General features: G+C 39.7%; 1 protein-coding gene across 3 annotated transcripts in view; it reads right to left on the bottom strand.

Moving 5' to 3' along the window:
• Positions 1 to 17,652, bottom strand: part of PWP1 (PWP1 homolog, endonuclein) — a 24,562-nt gene extending 6,910 nt beyond the window's left edge. The window contains exons 1-10 of one of the 3 annotated variants that reach the window (XM_024127516.3): positions 17,453 to 17,652; positions 15,334 to 15,392; positions 15,013 to 15,197; positions 13,565 to 13,668; positions 13,269 to 13,359; positions 10,695 to 10,805; positions 9,706 to 9,836; positions 9,003 to 9,064; positions 1,026 to 1,122; positions 294 to 355 (exon numbers count right to left, since the gene is read on the bottom strand). In XM_024127516.3, coding sequence (XP_023983284.1) covers positions 294 to 355; positions 1,026 to 1,122; positions 9,003 to 9,064; positions 9,706 to 9,836; positions 10,695 to 10,805; positions 13,269 to 13,359; positions 13,565 to 13,668; positions 15,013 to 15,197; positions 15,334 to 15,392; positions 17,453 to 17,524 — 974 coding nt within the window. In that variant the 5' untranslated portion in view covers positions 17,525 to 17,652. Of the gene's footprint in view, positions 1 to 293; positions 356 to 1,025; positions 1,123 to 9,002; positions 9,065 to 9,705; positions 9,837 to 10,422; positions 10,647 to 10,694; positions 10,806 to 13,268; positions 13,366 to 13,465; positions 13,527 to 13,564; positions 13,669 to 15,012; positions 15,198 to 15,333; positions 15,393 to 17,452 lie in introns of those variants that run through there. The other 2 variants (XM_024127513.3, XM_028490559.2) reach the window with 2 other exon arrangements.
• Positions 17,653 to 19,006: the final 1,354 nt, after the last annotated feature.

The raw sequence follows: 19,006 nt of genomic DNA, 5'->3' as shown, positions 1-19,006 counted from the left end.
GTCCGGAGCCTGTGCTCCGCAATGGGAGAGGCCACAACAGAGGGAGGCCCGCATACCACGAAAAAAAAAAAAAAAAAAAAAAAAATCAAAGTAGTTGCTAGTTAGGAACTACATTATAACAGAACCTCCCTTGCAGATTGAAAGGATCAAGTTGAAAGGACAAATAAGTACTCCTACAAATTTAAACACACAGAAGCCTCAGTAATAAATTCTACCTGAGCATCAAGTGACACTTTCTGAATTAGTTCAAGAGGATAAAAACAACAGCAATAATTCCTGAAATGCTTTCTTACTTATCATATGATCCAGAAATCAGAGTCTGTGCTTCAAATGGATGAAACTGGAGAGTCTGGACCTAAAAGAAAGAAACGTAAATGAATAGATCAATGTTTATTTTGGTTTGGTAAAACTGCCTTATACTTGGTGAGACTCAATTTGGCAGTGTTTCTACAGATTTTTCCCTTTGAAATGTAGTACTATTTAAAGAAACGTAAATGTACTGCATAATAAAAAGGACAAAACATACTTCCGAACAAAGGCTGGCACTTAAAAGACACAATGCAGCATTTCCCAAATTATGCTTGGCAGTATACCTATGTCCCTCAAATGCTGAAGTATAATCAGGAGAAAAAATGGGAGCTGTCAAACTTACTGGGCAACTCCACACGTTCCGGAAGTTTCACAATGTACATTAGCACATTAGATCCCTGGGTTCTGTAGTAACATCTGTTAAATTCTTTAACCCCATTTGGTGACTGATACCCCTTCATCCCTTTTTAGGAGCCTCTGTAAAAATGCTGCAAAGCACTAATGTTCCTAGTCACTTCACCTTTCTGCACCCATTTTTGCATCTCTCAGGTGGGTAATTATAACTATCACAAAGGGCTCTGTGAAGGATCCAGTGAGACAGCATGTCAAAGCACTTTGTAATTCACAAAAAGCCATATCTAAATGTTTGGGATTATTTGTAGACAATATATGTCTCAGATTTTTTAGAATCCCTTTTATCCATTAAATCACCATACCTTGTCTGTATGTACAGCTAGGCTGGCTGCTGGTTTCCCCAAGGACATATCCCACAGAATAACAGTGTTATCAGCTGATGCACTGGCCAGCACATTTCTGAGAAAGGGAGGAAACAAATCAGGTAATCTTTTAAAAATCAAGAGGATTACATGCAAGAATTCCATTTACAATACCATCAAAAAGAATAAAATACTTAGGAATAAATTTAACAAAAGAAAAGCAAGATTTTTAATATACTGAAAACAATAAAAGATTGTTGAAAGAAATTAGAGTATCTAAATTAATGGAAGGTCATCTCATGCTCACGGACTGGAAGGCTTAACATTAAGACAGAAATATTGCCAACTACAGATTGATTTATAGATTCAACCACAATCCCAGCTGACCCTTTTGCAGAAAACTGAATGCTGGTTTTAAAATTGATATGGAAATGCAAGGGACCCAGACTAGTCAAAATAATCTTGAAAAAAGGAGAGCAAGTTGAAAAATTCACAGTTCCTGATTTCAAAACTGACCGAAAAATAACAGTAATCCTAACAATGTGGTACTTGCATAGGACAGAAATAAAGAATAGAAGAGTCCAGAATTAAACCCTCAAATTTATGTTCACTGGTTTCTGACAAGGGTGCCAAGAGCATTCTTTGTTCAATGGGGAAAAAAAACAGTATCTTCAACAAATGACTCAGGGTCAACTGGATATTCTACAGCAAAAAAATGAAGATAGAGCCCTACCTCACACTATACACAAAAAGTGATTCAAAATAGATCACAGGTCTACTAAACACAATAGCTAAAACTATAAAGCACTCAAAAAAACAAAACAAAAAACCCCAGGTATAAATCTTCATGACAATGGGTTAGGCAATGGTTTCTTAGATATGACACCAAAAGCAAAAAGAACAAAAGAAATAAATAAACTGATATCATCAGCATGAAAAACTTTTGTGTTGCAAATAAGACTACCAAGAAAGTGAAAAAACAACCCACAGAACAGGAGAAAATATTTGTAAATCATATAAGTGATAAAGGGCTTCTATCTAGAATACATAAAGAACTCTCAACCAAATAATAAAAAGACAAAACCCAATCAGAAGATGGGCAAAGGATCTGAACAGACATTTCTCCAAAGAAGATATACAAATGGCCAATGAGCATGCGAAAAGATGATCAACACCATTAGTCATTAGGGAAATGAAAATCAAAAAAATGAGATACCACTTTATACTCACAGGATGGCTATAATGAAAAAGACAGACAAGGGTTAGCAAGATGTAGAGAAATTGGAACCCCCCTACATTGCTGGTGGGAATGTAAACAGTAGAGACACTACCACATGACCCACCAATTAAACTCTTAGGTATGTATCCAAGAAAATGAAAACATATGTCCATGCAAAAACTTGTTCATGAATGTTCACAGCAGCATTATTCGTAACAGGCAAAAACAAACTAAATGTCCATTAACTGGTGAATGGATACACAAAATGTGGTATATCCATACAAGAGAATATTATTCAGCAATAGAAAATGATGTACTGATACATGCTGCAACACAGATGGACCTTGAAAACATTATGCTAAGTCAGAAGCTAGATACATATGGCCACGTATTATATGATTCCATTTCTAGGAAATGTCCAGAATAGGCAAATCCACAGAGACAGAAAGCATATGAGTAGCTACCAGGGGCTGGAGGGAAAGGAGAAAGAGGAGTGACTGCTAATGGGTATGTAATGGTTTTTGGACTGATGAAAAATGTTATGGAATTAGACAGTGGTGATGGCTGCATAACTTTGTGAATATACTGAAAACTACTGAATTACATACTTTAAGAGAGTGGATTTTATGACATGTGTACTTGCTAGGTCATATAGTATGAATTACATCTCAACTGTTTTTTTTTCTTCCTTAAAAAAGAGCATTAAATGCTATTAACAGAAAAAACCCAATATGTCTACCTCTTAGGGATCAAGTGCTAATAATGTAGTTCTACAGCGGAACACAGGCTTTAGGGCCCAGAAAACCTGAAATGGAGTCTTGGTGCTGCCATTTGCCTGCCAATGAGAATGAAACAACCAGCCTCAAAGAGCTGCTATGCAAGAACCTGGCTAACTGGGATATAGCAGGCCCTTGATAAATGTTAGCTGCCTCCTAAAAATATAGATACTCCTGAAATTGAAAGCTCATTCTTCAACATCGAACTTTAACATGGCTCAACACAAAATTAGGGCATTAGTGACAGTAATGTTTTTGTTCAGAAAACCAATATACTGTTGAAATAAAATGCTGATCGACTCATTTTCAGATATTATTTCCTCAATAAATTACTTCCATTATACAAACTACTTTCAGTTTTGTAACTTACACTTCAGTGATATATGCAAGGTCCCTTACAAGGATCATGTATATTCAGGTCATGCTAGCTTTCTTCTACCATTAAGTCCCACATACAGGTCACAATGTTTTAAGTCCTTAGCATTTTATAAATTAAACATTAATTTAAATTCCCAGTAACTAGTTTATTTATATTCTATGTCTCCCAACAGCAAAAAGTTAAAATTCCACAGTACATTTTTCATCCCAGTCGTTCCAAAAATATCTGAGATTCCTCCCACATTAAAGTTCTTATTGTATGAGGCTAAAAAAACAAAAACAAAACTTCTGAACACTACAACCGCAAGAAGAGCACTCCAACAAGAGTATGAATTAGCAGAGAACATGCATTTTTTTTTTCCTGGGAGGATTTTACTAGAAACCAAGGGCCCCACCAGTAACAAGGTCAACATGTTATTCCTCACCGTAATCCTAAACTCTGTGCACCATAGTATGGGACATATTTTAAAGCATACTGTACCTTTTCAGTAAAGAAAGGGGAAAGGAGAACCAAGATCTAAAATAAGATTGAGGGCTTCCCTGGTGGCGCAGTGGTTGAGAATCTGCCTGCCAACGCAGGGGACACGGGTTCGAGCCCTGGTCTGGGAAGATCCCACATGCCGCGGAGCAACTGGGCCCGTGAGCCGCAACTACTGAGCCTGCGCGTCTGGAGCTTGTGCTCCGCAGCAAGAGAGGCCACGATGGTGAGAGGCCCGCGCACCGCGATGAAGAGTGGTCCCCACTCGCCGCAACTAGAGAAAGCCCTCGCACAGCAACAAAGACCCAACGCAGCCAAAAATAAATAAATATAAATAAATAAATAATTTAAAGTGACATGTCATTAAAAAAAATAAATAAAAAATAAAATAAGATTGAGAAAGGAGAGTGAAGGAGCAAAGAAATGTATGGCACTGAAGTCAAAGAGATGTGAGTGCAAATGGGGAAGGAAGGGAGTACAGGTGCTGATAAGGGTCTAAATGGAACTAGGGAATTGTGGCTGGGGAAAGGAATTGACGAGTCAGTTGGAATACTGACGAGAGGTTGTTCCATTAGAAAGAACTTTCAGTTGCTCAACTCAACAGTTGCTATATAAGAATTTATAAATAAAATTGGGTTTCTAAAAGCATGGTACACTCATTATTAGATCTCTTATTTATTTGCCCATTCGTCAGGATCAGGGCCAATTCAAGCAAAACCCGAACAACTGCCTGTAGCCCAGCAGCAAGACATTCATCTGGGGAAGCTTTGAAAATTAAAAACAAAACCACCAACAGATTCTTGGACCCCTGCTCCAGAACGATGGACTCAGTCTTGGGGGATTAGAGGCTAGGAACTTGTACTTTAAAGGGTTACCCAGAAGTTTCTGATTTGCAGCTATGTTTGGGAAATACTAACCTAAACAACTTTCTCAGGTCCATTTCCCCAAATAGTTGTAACTCTGAAGAGGTCTGAACACAAACAAGATAGGATATCCTTCAGTAAGCCAGCACTCTGGGATCTTCCTTAGAATGCTCACAACTATAAAGTGTCCAGTGTAATAGAAATGCTTTTAAAAAAAGTGCCCTGGGTAATCCAGTTTGTTCTTACCCCTCTTAAGTAAGCTGTACTCAACCTAATGCTTACCTCCCTTGCCTTAGCAGACCCTCAAACCAACTATACTATTAGGAAAATGGCCCCTTTGCAGTAATTGTTGTTTAAGGATAAGTATGAAAAATATGTGGATGACATGCAAAAGAATTAAGGTGAACCCTTACCTTATATAGAATAGTATAGAAAAAGTAACTCAAAATGGATCAAAGACTTAAACTTAAGAGCTAAAACTATAAAACTTTTAGGGGAAAATCTTCATGACAATGGATTTGGCAATGAGTTCTTGGCTATAATACTAAAAGCACAGGCAACAAAAGTAAAAATGAACTGTACTACATCAAAATGAAAAACTTCTGTGCATCAAAGGACACTTCAATAGAGTTAAAGGCAATCAATCGAATGGGGGAAAATATTGGCAAATCATAAATCTCTTAAGAGATTAACATTCAGAATATATAAAGAACTCACACAACTCAACAACAAAAAACCAAACAACCCAATTGAAAAATAGACAAAAAGACTTGGATAGACATTTCTCCAAAGAATATATAAAAATGGCCAATAAGTACTTGAAAAGATGATCAACAGCACTAATCATTAGGGAAATGCAAATCAAAACTGCAATGAGGGTTTCCCTGGTGGCGCAGTGGTTAAGAATCTGCCTGCCAATACAGGGGACACGGGTTCAAGCCCTGGTCCGGGAAGATCCCACATGCCGCGGGGCAACTAAGCCCGTGCGCCACAACTACTGAGCCTGCACTCTAGAGCCCACGAGCCACAACTACTGAGCCCACGTGCCACATCTACTGAAGCAACTACTGAGCCTGCGCGTCTGGAGCTTGTGCTCCGCAGCAAGAGAGGCCACGATGGTGAGAGGCCCGCGCACCGCGATGAAGAGTGGTCCCCACTCGCCGCAACTAGAGAAAGCCCTCGCACAGCAACAAAGACCCAACGCAGCCAAAAATAAATAAATATAAATAAATAAATAATTTAAAGTGACATGTCATTAAAAAAAATAAATAAAAAATAAAATAAGATTGAGAAAGGAGAGTGAAGGAGCAAAGAAATGTATGGCACTGAAGTCAAAGAGATGTGAGTGCAAATGGGGAAGGAAGGGAGTACAGGTGCTGATAAGGGTCTAAATGGAACTAGGGAATTGTGGCTGGGGAAAGGAATTGACGAGTCAGTTGGAATACTGACGAGAGGTTGTTCCATTAGAAAGAACTTTCAGTTGCTCAACTCAACAGTTGCTATATAAGAATTTATAAATAAAATTGGGTTTCTAAAAGCATGGTACACTCATTATTAGATCTCTTATTTATTTGCCCATTCGTCAGGATCAGGGCCAATTCAAGCAAAACCCGAACAACTGCCTGTAGCCCAGCAGCAAGACATTCATCTGGGGAAGCTTTGAAAATTAAAAACAAAACCACCAACAGATTCTTGGACCCCTGCTCCAGAACGATGGACTCAGTCTTGGGGGATTAGAGGCTAGGAACTTGTACTTTAAAGGGTTACCCAGAAGTTTCTGATTTGCAGCTATGTTTGGGAAATACTAACCTAAACAACTTTCTCAGGTCCATTTCCCCAAATAGTTGTAACTCTGAAGAGGTCTGAACACAAACAAGATAGGATATCCTTCAGTAAGCCAGCACTCTGGGATCTTCCTTAGAATGCTCACAACTATAAAGTGTCCAGTGTAATAGAAATGCTTTTAAAAAAAGTGCCCTGGGTAATCCAGTTTGTTCTTACCCCTCTTAAGTAAGCTGTACTCAACCTAATGCTTACCTCCCTTGCCTTAGCAGACCCTCAAACCAACTATACTATTAGGAAAATGGCCCCTTTGCAGTAATTGTTGTTTAAGGATAAGTATGAAAAATATGTGGATGACATGCAAAAGAATTAAGGTGAACCCTTACCTTATATAGAATAGTATAGAAAAAGTAACTCAAAATGGATCAAAGACTTAAACTTAAGAGCTAAAACTATAAAACTTTTAGGGGAAAATCTTCATGACAATGGATTTGGCAATGAGTTCTTGGCTATAATACTAAAAGCACAGGCAACAAAAGTAAAAATGAACTGTACTACATCAAAATGAAAAACTTCTGTGCATCAAAGGACACTTCAATAGAGTTAAAGGCAATCAATCGAATGGGGGAAAATATTGGCAAATCATAAATCTCTTAAGAGATTAACATTCAGAATATATAAAGAACTCACACAACTCAACAACAAAAAACCAAACAACCCAATTGAAAAATAGACAAAAAGACTTGGATAGACATTTCTCCAAAGAATATATAAAAATGGCCAATAAGTACTTGAAAAGATGATCAACAGCACTAATCATTAGGGAAATGCAAATCAAAACTGCAATGAGGGTTTCCCTGGTGGCGCAGTGGTTAAGAATCTGCCTGCCAATACAGGGGACACGGGTTCAAGCCCTGGTCCGGGAAGATCCCACATGCCGCGGGGCAACTAAGCCCGTGCGCCACAACTACTGAGCCTGCACTCTAGAGCCCACGAGCCACAACTACTGAGCCCACGTGCCACATCTACTGAAGCCTGCACACTCTAGAGCCTGTGCTCTGCAACGAGAAGCCACCGCAGTGAGAAGCCCACGCACCACAACGAAGAGGAGCCCCTGCTCGTGGCAACTAGAGAAAGCCTGCGCAGAGCAACAAAGACCCAACACAGCCAAAACAAATAAAAATAATAATATAAATAAATAAATTTATTTTAAAAAACTGCAATGAGATACCGCATCATACCTGCTTGGATGGCTATTATGAAAACAACAATAACAAAAACAGAAGGTATCAAGTGATGGAGAGGATGTGGAAAAACTGGAACCCTTGTGCACTGCTGGAGGGGAGGTAAATGGTTCAACTGCTGTAGAAAACAGTATGGTGGTTCCTCAAAAAGGTAAACATAGAACTACCATTAGATCCAGCAATTCCACTTTTGGCTATATATTCAAAAGAACTGAAAGCAGGGACTCTAACAGATACACGTAAATCCATGTTATGTATATCTGTGTCAATAACAGCAGCATTATTCACAAGAGCCAAGAGGTGGAAGCAACCCAGGTGTCCATCAACAGATGGATAAACAAAATATGGCATATACGTACAATGGAGTATTATTCTGCCTTAAAAAGAAAGGAAATACTGCCACATGCTACAACTTTTGCTAAGTGAAGTAAGCCAGTCACAAGAGGACAAATACTGTATGATTCCACTTATAACGGGGAGACGCAAGAAGGAGGAGATATGGGGACATATGTATATGTATAGCTGATTCACTTTGTTATAAAGCAGAAACTAACACACCATTGTAAAGCAATTATACTCCAATAAAGATGTTAAAAAAAAAAAAAAAAGAGGTACCTGGAAGAATCAACTCATAGAGACAGAAAGTAGAATGGTAGTTACTAGGGCCTGGGGGGAGCAGGAAATGGGGAATTATTGTTTAATGGGCATATAGTTTCAGTTCTGGAAGATGAAAAGGTTCTGGAGTTGAATGGTGGTAATCGTTTTGCACAACAATGTGCAAAAATGTCCAATGAACTGTATACCTAAACGTGGTTAAAATGGTAATGTTACATATATTTTACCACAGTTAAAAAAATATATATATATAAAGAACACGTGGATGAGATGTGAAAACTAAATGAAGTGAGAAAAATGTCTTCCCCGAAGAAACAATTCTACTGCACCACTGGCACTGCAGTACATACTGTTTTTTCCCAGTGGTGCTGGAGAGGAGGGCACTTGGTCCCCAAATATGTAATGAGCATCTACTAAGTGAAGAGCTGGCAGGTGATGCTGGGGGGTGCAAGGATACAGACAGCAAAGCTCCTGCCTTCCAGCAGCTTGTACTGCAGGAAAAGAAAATAAAACATGGACACAAAGATGCGAAACTCACAATGTAGAGAGGTAAGTGTAGACAGGAGGTAAAATCACAATGGTTACCGTCTTTAACAATCCTGCAAATGGTATTTCTTTTTACCTGATCAGCTTATTCCAAGAAAGGTCAAGGACAGCATCGGTATGCCCATCTGCTGAGGAATTCTGTAATAATTGTTTAATTACTTTTGGTATTAAAGTACACCCCCAAATAAAATTGGTATATTAATTTGAAAGATTCTTTAAACCTTATTTTGATTTTAAGTAAACTTGCCCAAATATCTAGGGAAAGAAACACCTTTTCCTCCTCTTACTTGAGAGACGTGATAAATGTTCTTTACAGGGAAGAACCTATAGTAGTTCTTCATCTAGGTGCTATAATTCTACAAGTCAATCCCCACCCCACCTATCTCTCCCCCACCAAAAACCTGAGTTTTAAAAGCTACAGAAATTAATACATGGATATTTAGAATTCAACATACTCAAGGCTAAACAGAAATATTTTAAAAGTTCAAAAATAGCATATTAGTGTGAATAGCTACTCTATATGAAGGAAGATCATAACCTGAAGAGTAATTTGTTTTGTGTAAGGATGAATAACGTGCCAGTGGAGGTTTTATATAATCAGAAGTCAATTTTTCTTTGGATGGGCTTTTCAAAACTAGAAACTAGAGTAACTTCATAATTACCTGTCCTATTTCACCGAAAGTGTCTAATTGAAAAAGTGCATGTTCCCATCCCCCATCCCCAGCCCCATAAACCTCTCTGTTTGTCATCAGAGTTTAAATATCTATTAGCTTGTTTACCTTCTTTCCTTTCTTTTTCTTCTTTTTTGATAGCTTACTTCCAAGTGTAAAGACTGGCTCCAAAGAGTCCACTATATCAAGGTCCCACACTTCAATAACGGGGGTCATGTTTCCCACAGCAATGTAATTTCCTACAGGAAGAGATGATATACTTATGATTTAAAATACAACTCCTAATGAAATACATGACACTTCAGATTAACTGAGTCATGGCTTAGAGCAGTTTCTCTCAAACTTTCGTATGTGTGTATACCACCTGAATGTTGTTAAAATGCAGATTCAGTTTCAGGAGGTCTTGGGTGGGGCCCAAAACTGCATTTCTAACTGGCTCCCAGGTGATGGCAATGCTGTGCTGCCGGTCCTCACACCACAGTTTGAATAACAAGGGCCTCCCCGTCCCAGGGTCCTCACTTATGTAATGAGAAAACCCTTCCTAACTTCGTAGACTGTTGTGAGGATGAGGATTTGTTTAGATCATGAATGTGAACAAGCTTTGCAAACAAGACGTAAGGTATGAGTATTAACAGTTTTTATCCTTGTTAAGTATGCAGGGGCAACTAGTACCGTGCAGCTATGGCCAAAGGGACTAACACGAGAGCCCAATTCTTTCTTCATTTTGGTTTACCTTGATGTTTTCTGAAAAGGGTCATGCACTAAACTCTAGCTGGTAACATCAGACACACCATGCCAGTTTATAGGTTTGGGTTTTTAGGAGACCTTCACACAGTTCTGCAGACCCAAAGCTTCCAGGCCCTGTGCTTCTGCCTACAGTGGAGCAGCAACCTCCTTAGCCTGTCCAACGTCTGGAGACACAGAGACCCAAAACAATTAAGTGACTGTGTTTGGAGAACTATATAACTTCATAAAATAACATTAACTTCATAAAACATCAATAATTATGAAAACATTCATACAAAATAGGTAACTTATGGGGCTAGGAAAAACACATAGGAGTAGAACCATTGAGCAATCTCAAGTTTTCTAATTACCAGTTGAATCATCTGGGCTAGGATCAAAATTCAGCCATTCCACACTCAAAGGGTATGCAGACAACAGGATATCATGGTGGACATAAAAAGAATCTTCTTCTTGATTATAAACTGAGAAGATTGGGAAAAGAGACTTTATTACATCAGAATAAGAAATCATATCCCACTCAAAAGATTCTCCCTTTTAAACCTATGGGAGACACTTGCTTAAAGTGAGACGTATTTTATGACATTAAAGACATTCCGAAGTATTTACTGCTAGGCAAAAATTTTTCATGTCTAATATGACACACACCTGGTGTGCCCCAAAGGGAAACAGGAACACTGATAGAGAATTGACATCTGCCCGAATACTCCATCTGCATGTTTCCCGGCTAAAATGGTCCTACCTTCTGGTTCACCAATTACAGAAAACAAACGAGGTCTCCATAAGGAGTACTTCATTATTATTTTATCTTTTAAAGGTCTATCTGGCCATAAGTAAAGAAGAACAAATCAGCTCTGGAGAGAAATAACTCATATTTAGAAGTCTAAATGCCTGTCAAAAATTGCTTCTTTAATATTTATTGTTAAAATCAATAAGAAGTCTTTTAAAAATTATATAATGAAACACTGATAAAAATAGAGCCCAAATAGTCAGAAATTTCCCCCAATATGTTTTTTACTAGAAAGAAGCAATGTTAAGATAAGCTAAGGATTTTTTAAAAATTCTTCAGACCACTGCATCTGGGACAGATCTTAGGATCAGCAGATTCCATGTAATGCTCTATCACATCACTTTATGATAAGTATGTGTTCAAAATGATTAGGTTGTGGCCCTGCAAGAACCCCAACTATGGTCAATGTACTCAGCTTACATTTTAAATAAAAATGATGATGACACCTTAAAATAATCTTCTTTTAACCATGTCAGATTATTATTCAGATTTGATTTAGAGTGCAATTTTGAAATTATTCTTGAACAGAGATACACTAGGTAATCTGGAGATTCACACCAAATCCAAATAAAATATATCGTTAATGACCTAACCTAGAACAACGTAGGAATACAACTGCTTTACTTCAAGTTCTCAGCTCCTGTCTAATGCTCATGAGAGTCAAAGGAATGACTACAGTAAATTCTCAAATAAGAATGCATAAAAATCAACGATGACAAACCGTAATAGTTGCAATTTTTTGAAATTAGAATTGTTCTTTTAAAAATTCCATCATCATGGTTTACATTTGAAATATGTAAATAGTTCAAAGATAATTAGGAGAATAACTTCACATTGACGTATTTGCTATTTAAAGCCTTTTTGACTTTATAAATAGATCACAATGGGCCATGGAATAAAAATGGCCTGATTGATAGGCTTCCTGAGGGCAGTCTTAAAGACTGTGAAGAAATCCAAGCTAAAAAATGGAGTAAAACATTAAACCCAAGGGTTTTAATTTTCAAACTGTGTGACTGTGTTTCCTATAAGAAAAGGCATTAGCCTATTAATCTCTTTAAAGCTTCAAAATTTTAAGACAGGTGAACAGAAGAGTGTTGGGGAAGGAGAGCATCTGGGCACGAATGGACCTGTCCGAGGACGTGTGCACACAGGAAGGGGCAAAAAAAAAGAAAAAGGGAAGATATGGAGGCAGAATATTCCAGACATCTTAAAGGTCTATTTTAAGAAAATAGTCATTAATGTTTGTTGAATTAATAAATATCAACATTAAGAAGTATCTAAGAATTCCAATAAAAAAGGAAAATTCAAATCATTGCCTACTTCAGATTCAAAGTACAGCTGACCCTTGAACAATGCAGAAGTTAGGGATGCTGACCCTCTGCACAGTAGAAAACCCCTGTATAACTTATAGTCCACCCTCTGTATCCCAACCAAACTCGCATTGTGTAGTAGTGTAGTATTTACTAGTAACAAAAGTCTGCATATAAGTGGATCTATGCAGTTCAACCCCGTGTTGTTCAAGGTTCAACTGTATTCACCTCTGGCTTTAGTGCAAACATTCTCTGCACTGAGAAAGGTGACCAAAATGTTTTGGTCTCTGAAGAAAAATGTGGGCCTCTATGCTGAAGTTTTATGAAAAGAATAAAATGTTTTGCAAAAGGGGATCTATTTGAAATGACTCTGAAAAAAAGCAGGATAAATTATATTGAGTGTAATCTTTGCCATATAAAGAAAAAACAGCCAGAAAGCAAACTGGAGTAAAGAGCCAGGGTAAACAGTTACCTCAGGGTAATGAGATTATAATTTTTTCTTGCATTTTAAAATAGTTTTACTTCCAGGTTTTCTCCATTAAGGGAAAAAAGTTAAAAACTGGCAAAAATGTTTAAACAAAAGATGGAAAAAACCCAGTTAGAACCTTCCAGGTGACCTACTTCCATAAGTAAAGTCAAGTACCAAACTAACCCATTGGACTACACATGCCCAGGCACAATAACCAGGAAGTCTGATTTAACTACATAACCAACTTAAATGAAATACAGAAGGATCTGGTGCTTAGAAATCCATAATAGTTACTATGATGGTTATTTTAGTATGACTTAAGTAGAAAACTTTTTAGTAAGGGATGTATCCCACTTACCATGTACCTCTAAATTGCACTGGTCCTGTTCAGCTCTGCCACAAACTATGAGATTGTCATTGGGCTTAATCAAGAAATCTTCACGTTCGTACTGCTCCTAAGTGGAGAGAGAAAAAGTCATTGACTAGAATCAGATATTTGGGAAGGTTTTTCAAACACTAAAAGAGCATAATTAGAAAAGCCATATAGATATTTACCGTATCTTTCAAAGTAACATAAGGATCTTGATCATTACTCCCATAGACTGTAAGACCCAAAAGAGATATGAGAATGTCATTGGGCTTAATCAAGAAAACTTCACGTTCGTACTGCTCCGTATCTTTCAAAGTAACATAAGGATCTTGATCATTACTCCCATAGACTGTAAGACCCAAAAGAGATTCACCAAGAGTTTCAGTATCTGTCAAGAATTCATAAAACAAAATGAATAAAACAGACATTTTGACAAAAGCATTTTTCCTAAGGCATCCCATCTTTAGACTTAGATCCAACCATCTATTTCATAACTAACACTGGATCATCCACAAGTGGGAAAGGAAATAGTGCATAATAATAAATAGGAGTTTAAAAGCCATTTATATTTGGCCCTGGAATGCACATCTGATAGTCTTGGAATACACAATCTTCCATTAAAAGAATCAAATCAAACCAAGAAACTCCCTTTTAGAAAATATTAGAACTCTACTCAGATCCTCTAGTTTGCTCCTTGTAATCATTATTCAAAAGTGCTACAGAGAGGTGGCCTCGCAGACCTGGGAATAAATAGGTCCCTAAAACACTGGTATCAACACAATAAATTAAGGGTTGCTTGGTCAAATAAAATTGAAAAATGATGAGTCTCATAAAGTTAAATAGGTTTCTTTATTGCAAGATGTCTCATAACCACTGATATGCTAACTTGCCTAATGAATCTGAAAGAGAGGATACTACACGCCCTTTTCACCAAACTTACCTCAAAATGGCATTCTTTTATGGCATGTCTGCAAAGGTGACATAGAGTAGACCCCGAATAACATAGACTCAGGAAAAGGAAGATACTCTTAATTTTCAGGGGAATCTACTTTAAGGAGGCAGGGCTAATACGCCTTAAACATCTGACAGGCACAACAGAGACGGGAATTTCTACTGGATGAGAAAGACAGAGTCAATACTCTGCAGGGTATAGAGAGTATCAGGGAGCAGTGTCTGAATGGCTTTTCTCCAGGCTGGTTAGCTCTTCTTTCTCTGTATTCCCATGGCACTCTGTCCTAGTAGGATGGAAGCCAACCCAGAGGGGTCCACAACCCAGAGTCCAATGGAAAAAACTATCCCCTGCATCTAGTGAAGTACACTGAAAAGCATGAAGGCTTCAGAGCCAGAGAATGTTCAAACCTCAGCTCCATTAATCACCAGCTGCATGATACTGGCAAAGTTATTTCATCTCTGTAAGCCTGTTTTCTTTTCTGTAAAATGGAGGTAATAATTCCTCTCTCATTGCAGGTAAAGAAAAATGAATTACAGATTATCATAACCACTACTTGCAATAAAACATACCATACTAACATTATTTTGTTTTTTAGATCCTAGAGGGTTGAACTGATTTTTTAAATCAGTTTAGGAAACATGCTGTCTTCCTTGAGCCCAATTATTTGACTGACATAAAGGACAACAGATTCTCAGAGTAAAGCTTTGGTGGAACACTAGAAGCATGATCTAACGCACTGAGTTTGTGATTAAAAACCAGCAGAAGTGGGTGAATTCTAACCTGGGTCACCTTCCTCATCATATTTATCTAACGCGTACTCGGCCAGCTCATCATCATCCAGCGTCCTGTCATCCTCTGGGTCGCCATCCTCCAGGGGCTCCCGAGGTCGGGCCTGGGTACGGGCACTCTGCATGCCATCTTCTGAAGGATCGCCTGTCTCCTCTTCATCACTGCCACCTTCTTCTCTATGCCAATGAAAAAATAAAAAGTAAAAAGATCACCCAAAAGGCACCGTTCAATAACAAGACCGCCTTGTCGTCATCATTTAAGATTTACATTTCATCTGGACTTTACTACAGGCGTCAACATCCCAAAACTTACTGTAATTTCTCCTTTGCTTCAGCAATGAGACGTTTCACTTCTTCTTTACTAAGCTCTACCTATAAAAGACCAAACATTTTATTATGATATATTTAAGGAAATCATTATAAGCCTTTGAATTAAAAAGAGGTTTACAAACTAATATAAAACACAGCTTCAAAAGACATCAAAAGTCAAATGGAATTTTCACAGGTCCTTACAAATTAAGATCCTTCTCACCTAAAACTGTTAAAAAAATCATGTTCGGTCTACCTCTCCAGTCTTTTTCAAAAAAGACGGACGTGTATAAACTGGCTTCTATGAAACCCCATCTCATTTTCTTCCAATTACCCCAACTCCTTGACCGCTTCTCCCCATTATTCTTGTGGATATTCCTAAACAAACCACTCTTGCCTTGGTCCTCTGCTCTTTCCCCTGGTATCCCTGCCAAGTATTCACTCATTACGCTGTCACTTCCTTGCAAAGCTCATTCATTCTCAAGACTAAAACCACCATCTCTGAACAGATTACTCCAAACTTCCCTTCTCTAGCCCTGTATACTGTGGTTCCATTTTTCCAATTGCCTATAAGACTCTCCACTTGGACATCCTGTTCAAAACTGAAGTCATTCTCTTTACTTAAAAACTGGCATTCCCTCACCTAATCAATGCTTCAGTACCTTTTAAAAACACCCGTATCACTGCTAAACTGTAAGCTCCTTGTCACTGTGTGTTCTGCCCATGGTAGGGATACCTGATGACAGATGATGAAACAAACAATCACGCGGTTTGTACTAAAAGGCCTTTAATAATATGGAAATCCTCTTGGGTGATGACATTCTACTGTTAGCTCCAGAAACTAAAGGTTCTTAAGTTTAATCAAAAGATACTTATTTTTCAAATCTCTCTTATTGATTTGAGTTTTCCTTTCTGGGACTTTGTAGAATAAATTCAATCTCTTCTTCCTATAAACTCTTCAAGCAATGGTTCCAAATTTGTCTGCACAATAGAGTCACATGGGGGAATCTTTTAACAATTTCAGGCTCTACTCCAGGCTAATTAAATCACAACACTCGGGAGCTGGTATTTTTTTAAGCTCCCCAAGTGGTTCCAATGTGTAGACATGTTTGGAAATCACTGTCTTCAAGTATTTGAAAGTCTGTATGTTCCTTTTAAACAACAACTCTTACCTCCTTCAATAATTTTTAATATGAGATGGTTTCCTGTCCCTATTCTACATATACCACACTGAATGCCTACTGTGAGCCAAACACTGGAGAAACTGGTGAATAAAACAGTCTGTGCCCTGGTGAAATTGGCTCAATAACATTGAAACAAACACTCCCCCGTCCCTGTTTCTTTCATAGCATTTATTCCCACTGACATAGTATTATAAATGCATGTATCAACTCCATAAAGGCAGGGACTTTTCCTGTTTTGTTCATGCCTATCCCAGGACCCTGAACAATGCCTAGTACAGAGAAAGCGCTTCGTAAGTATCTGGTGAATAACTTAAGTAATCTTCTCCTCTGCTACAGACTCAGTCTCTCACTCCTGTAGGCTTTCCCTTCATGACGTGTCGCGTTTACCTCGCATCCCCAATGCCACGTCAACATCTCATTTGGACTACTGCGAGAAATTCCTAATTCAACTCCCAGCCTCACGACACCGTGGTCTCCATACCAGCTTTTCTACACCACAGCTTTCATCCAGTTTATTCCTCTAAACGCCGAGCGGTGGAGTAGAAAGTGGAGTTTCACATATGTGGCCCCTCTTCCCGCTATGCCTGGAAACGCACTGGGCTGGTGGGAGACGACGTGGTGTCGTCAGGAAGGCTCTGGGGGAGCTCCCCTTCCGAGCAACACCCCGCCCCCTTCCAGCCCGTGATGTCCACGTGTGTGCGAACTGGGGGTGGGGCTGCTTGGGGGAAGGGACCGTGAGGAGGCGGGGCCCCCGATCCCAGGCCCTGGAGTCCCAGACCCTCGGAGCCGCAGCCCTAGTCACGACAAACAACAGGGCACAGCCGGCCTCACCCCGTCAGTCCCACCAGCCGCGCGTTCAGGGTCCAGGTCCCCAGGTGGAGCTGACTCAGGGTGCTGCAAAAAGGCCGCTCCCCCTACCTCGGAGCGACCAGGCCTCACCTTGTCTGGCGTCTCTTTGGCCACGCCGCAGCGGACCCAGGCCACGCACGTCACTTGGCGGCTGCGGTTCATCGTCCTCGGCGCAGCGACGCCTCAAGCTAAAGACTTGGCCCTAGCGGGTCTCGAAGCCCCGTCGCGCTCGGTTCCAAACGTTCCCCGACGGGCTCCGGGAGGAGCCTCGGCAGAGCGCAGGCGCGGGGCGCTGGTTCCTGTGGCGTCGGCGCTCGCTTCTGACGTCATTCGAAGGCGCCTAAACAGGAAAGGGGTGGAGAAAGGGCTGGAAGCTGAAGCGGCTGGGCGAGGAATCCGCGTGGGCTGGACTCTGCTGTGTGGGATGATGTGAATGGGCTCTACAGGACACCTGTGACGGTGTTTGTAGGCTTCGTGGAAGCAATGACTAAATAAGTGAAAATGGAACTGTAGGGGTCAGAGGCAAATTTCCACCGACCTTTATTTTGCCTCCATAGACTGAAAGCTGACAAATGGTAGAGGTTTTAGGTTTATTTTTAAAGCTTTCTCCAAAATGAATTTACCTTTTTTTCTTTTCTGGCCGAGCCGCGCGGTTTGCGGGATCTTAGTTCCCCAACCGGGGATCGAACCCGCTCTGACAGTGAAAGCACTGAGTCCTAACCCTAGGACCACCAGGGAATTCCCCCGAAATGAATTTATCATTTCAAGGAGATACTTCCGCCCTTTATATTTCATTACATTCTTGGATGTTACTTATATACTAAGCATACAGTAGTGGTTGTAGCAGTAGCAAACACAAAGTGCTTGATAGCGTTTTAAGTGCCTTATATTAACTTGGTTACTTCTTAACCCTGTGTGGGAGGTCTTGCTCCCATTTTACATATGGGGAAACATTATCTTTCCCAAGATCACACAGCTAGTAAGTAGCTAGGATATGAACCCAGGCAGTGTGACTACATGCTGGCTATAATCTATGTCAGGCTTCTCAGCTAAGGTCAGAGTCACCTACTAGAAAATGTCAGTGGCTGGAGACTTTAGAATGGAAAGTCTTAGCATTGCATAAAGGTCTAGGTTTTGATCTTTTTCTTGGCTGTGTGACCCTGGCCAGGTCATTTACCCTCTCTGAGCTTCCATCTCTCTCTCTCCTACCTCTGAGACAGGCAAGCAAAAACAGGAGGGTGGCTGCTATGGAGAGAGAGTGGTGGCAAAGGTGAACCCGCAGCATGTGGTTTGCCCCACGTGCATTGTCAAAGTGGGCTGCCCACCTGTGCTGTGGGGTCAATTTGTGGGCACGTTCACAACATATTTTTCTTACATACAATATTTTGCTTGGTTCTTGCAACAATGCTGGTGAAACATGATCAAGCATTACCTCCATTTTAAAGGTGAGGAAGTTCAGTGATGAAAAGCCTTACTACTGTGAGATCACACACAGTTAGGGACTGACAGAACTATAACTAGACACCGGCAACTCTGTACACTCAGACGGATGCCCTTAGCACTTGCCCAGCCTGAGAAGGGATCCTCTCAGGTGTGAACTGCTAATCCTTAGGGTTGGTGGACTGTGTTCAGCTCTTCCAGGGC

This window comes from Physeter macrocephalus, chromosome 6 (genome assembly GCF_002837175.3).
Source record: "Physeter macrocephalus isolate SW-GA chromosome 6, ASM283717v5, whole genome shotgun sequence".
NCBI lineage: Eukaryota > Metazoa > Chordata > Mammalia > Artiodactyla > Physeteridae > Physeter > Physeter macrocephalus.
The sequence above is the reverse complement of the archived record's forward strand: the minus strand, read 5'-3'. Positions and strand labels throughout refer to the sequence as shown.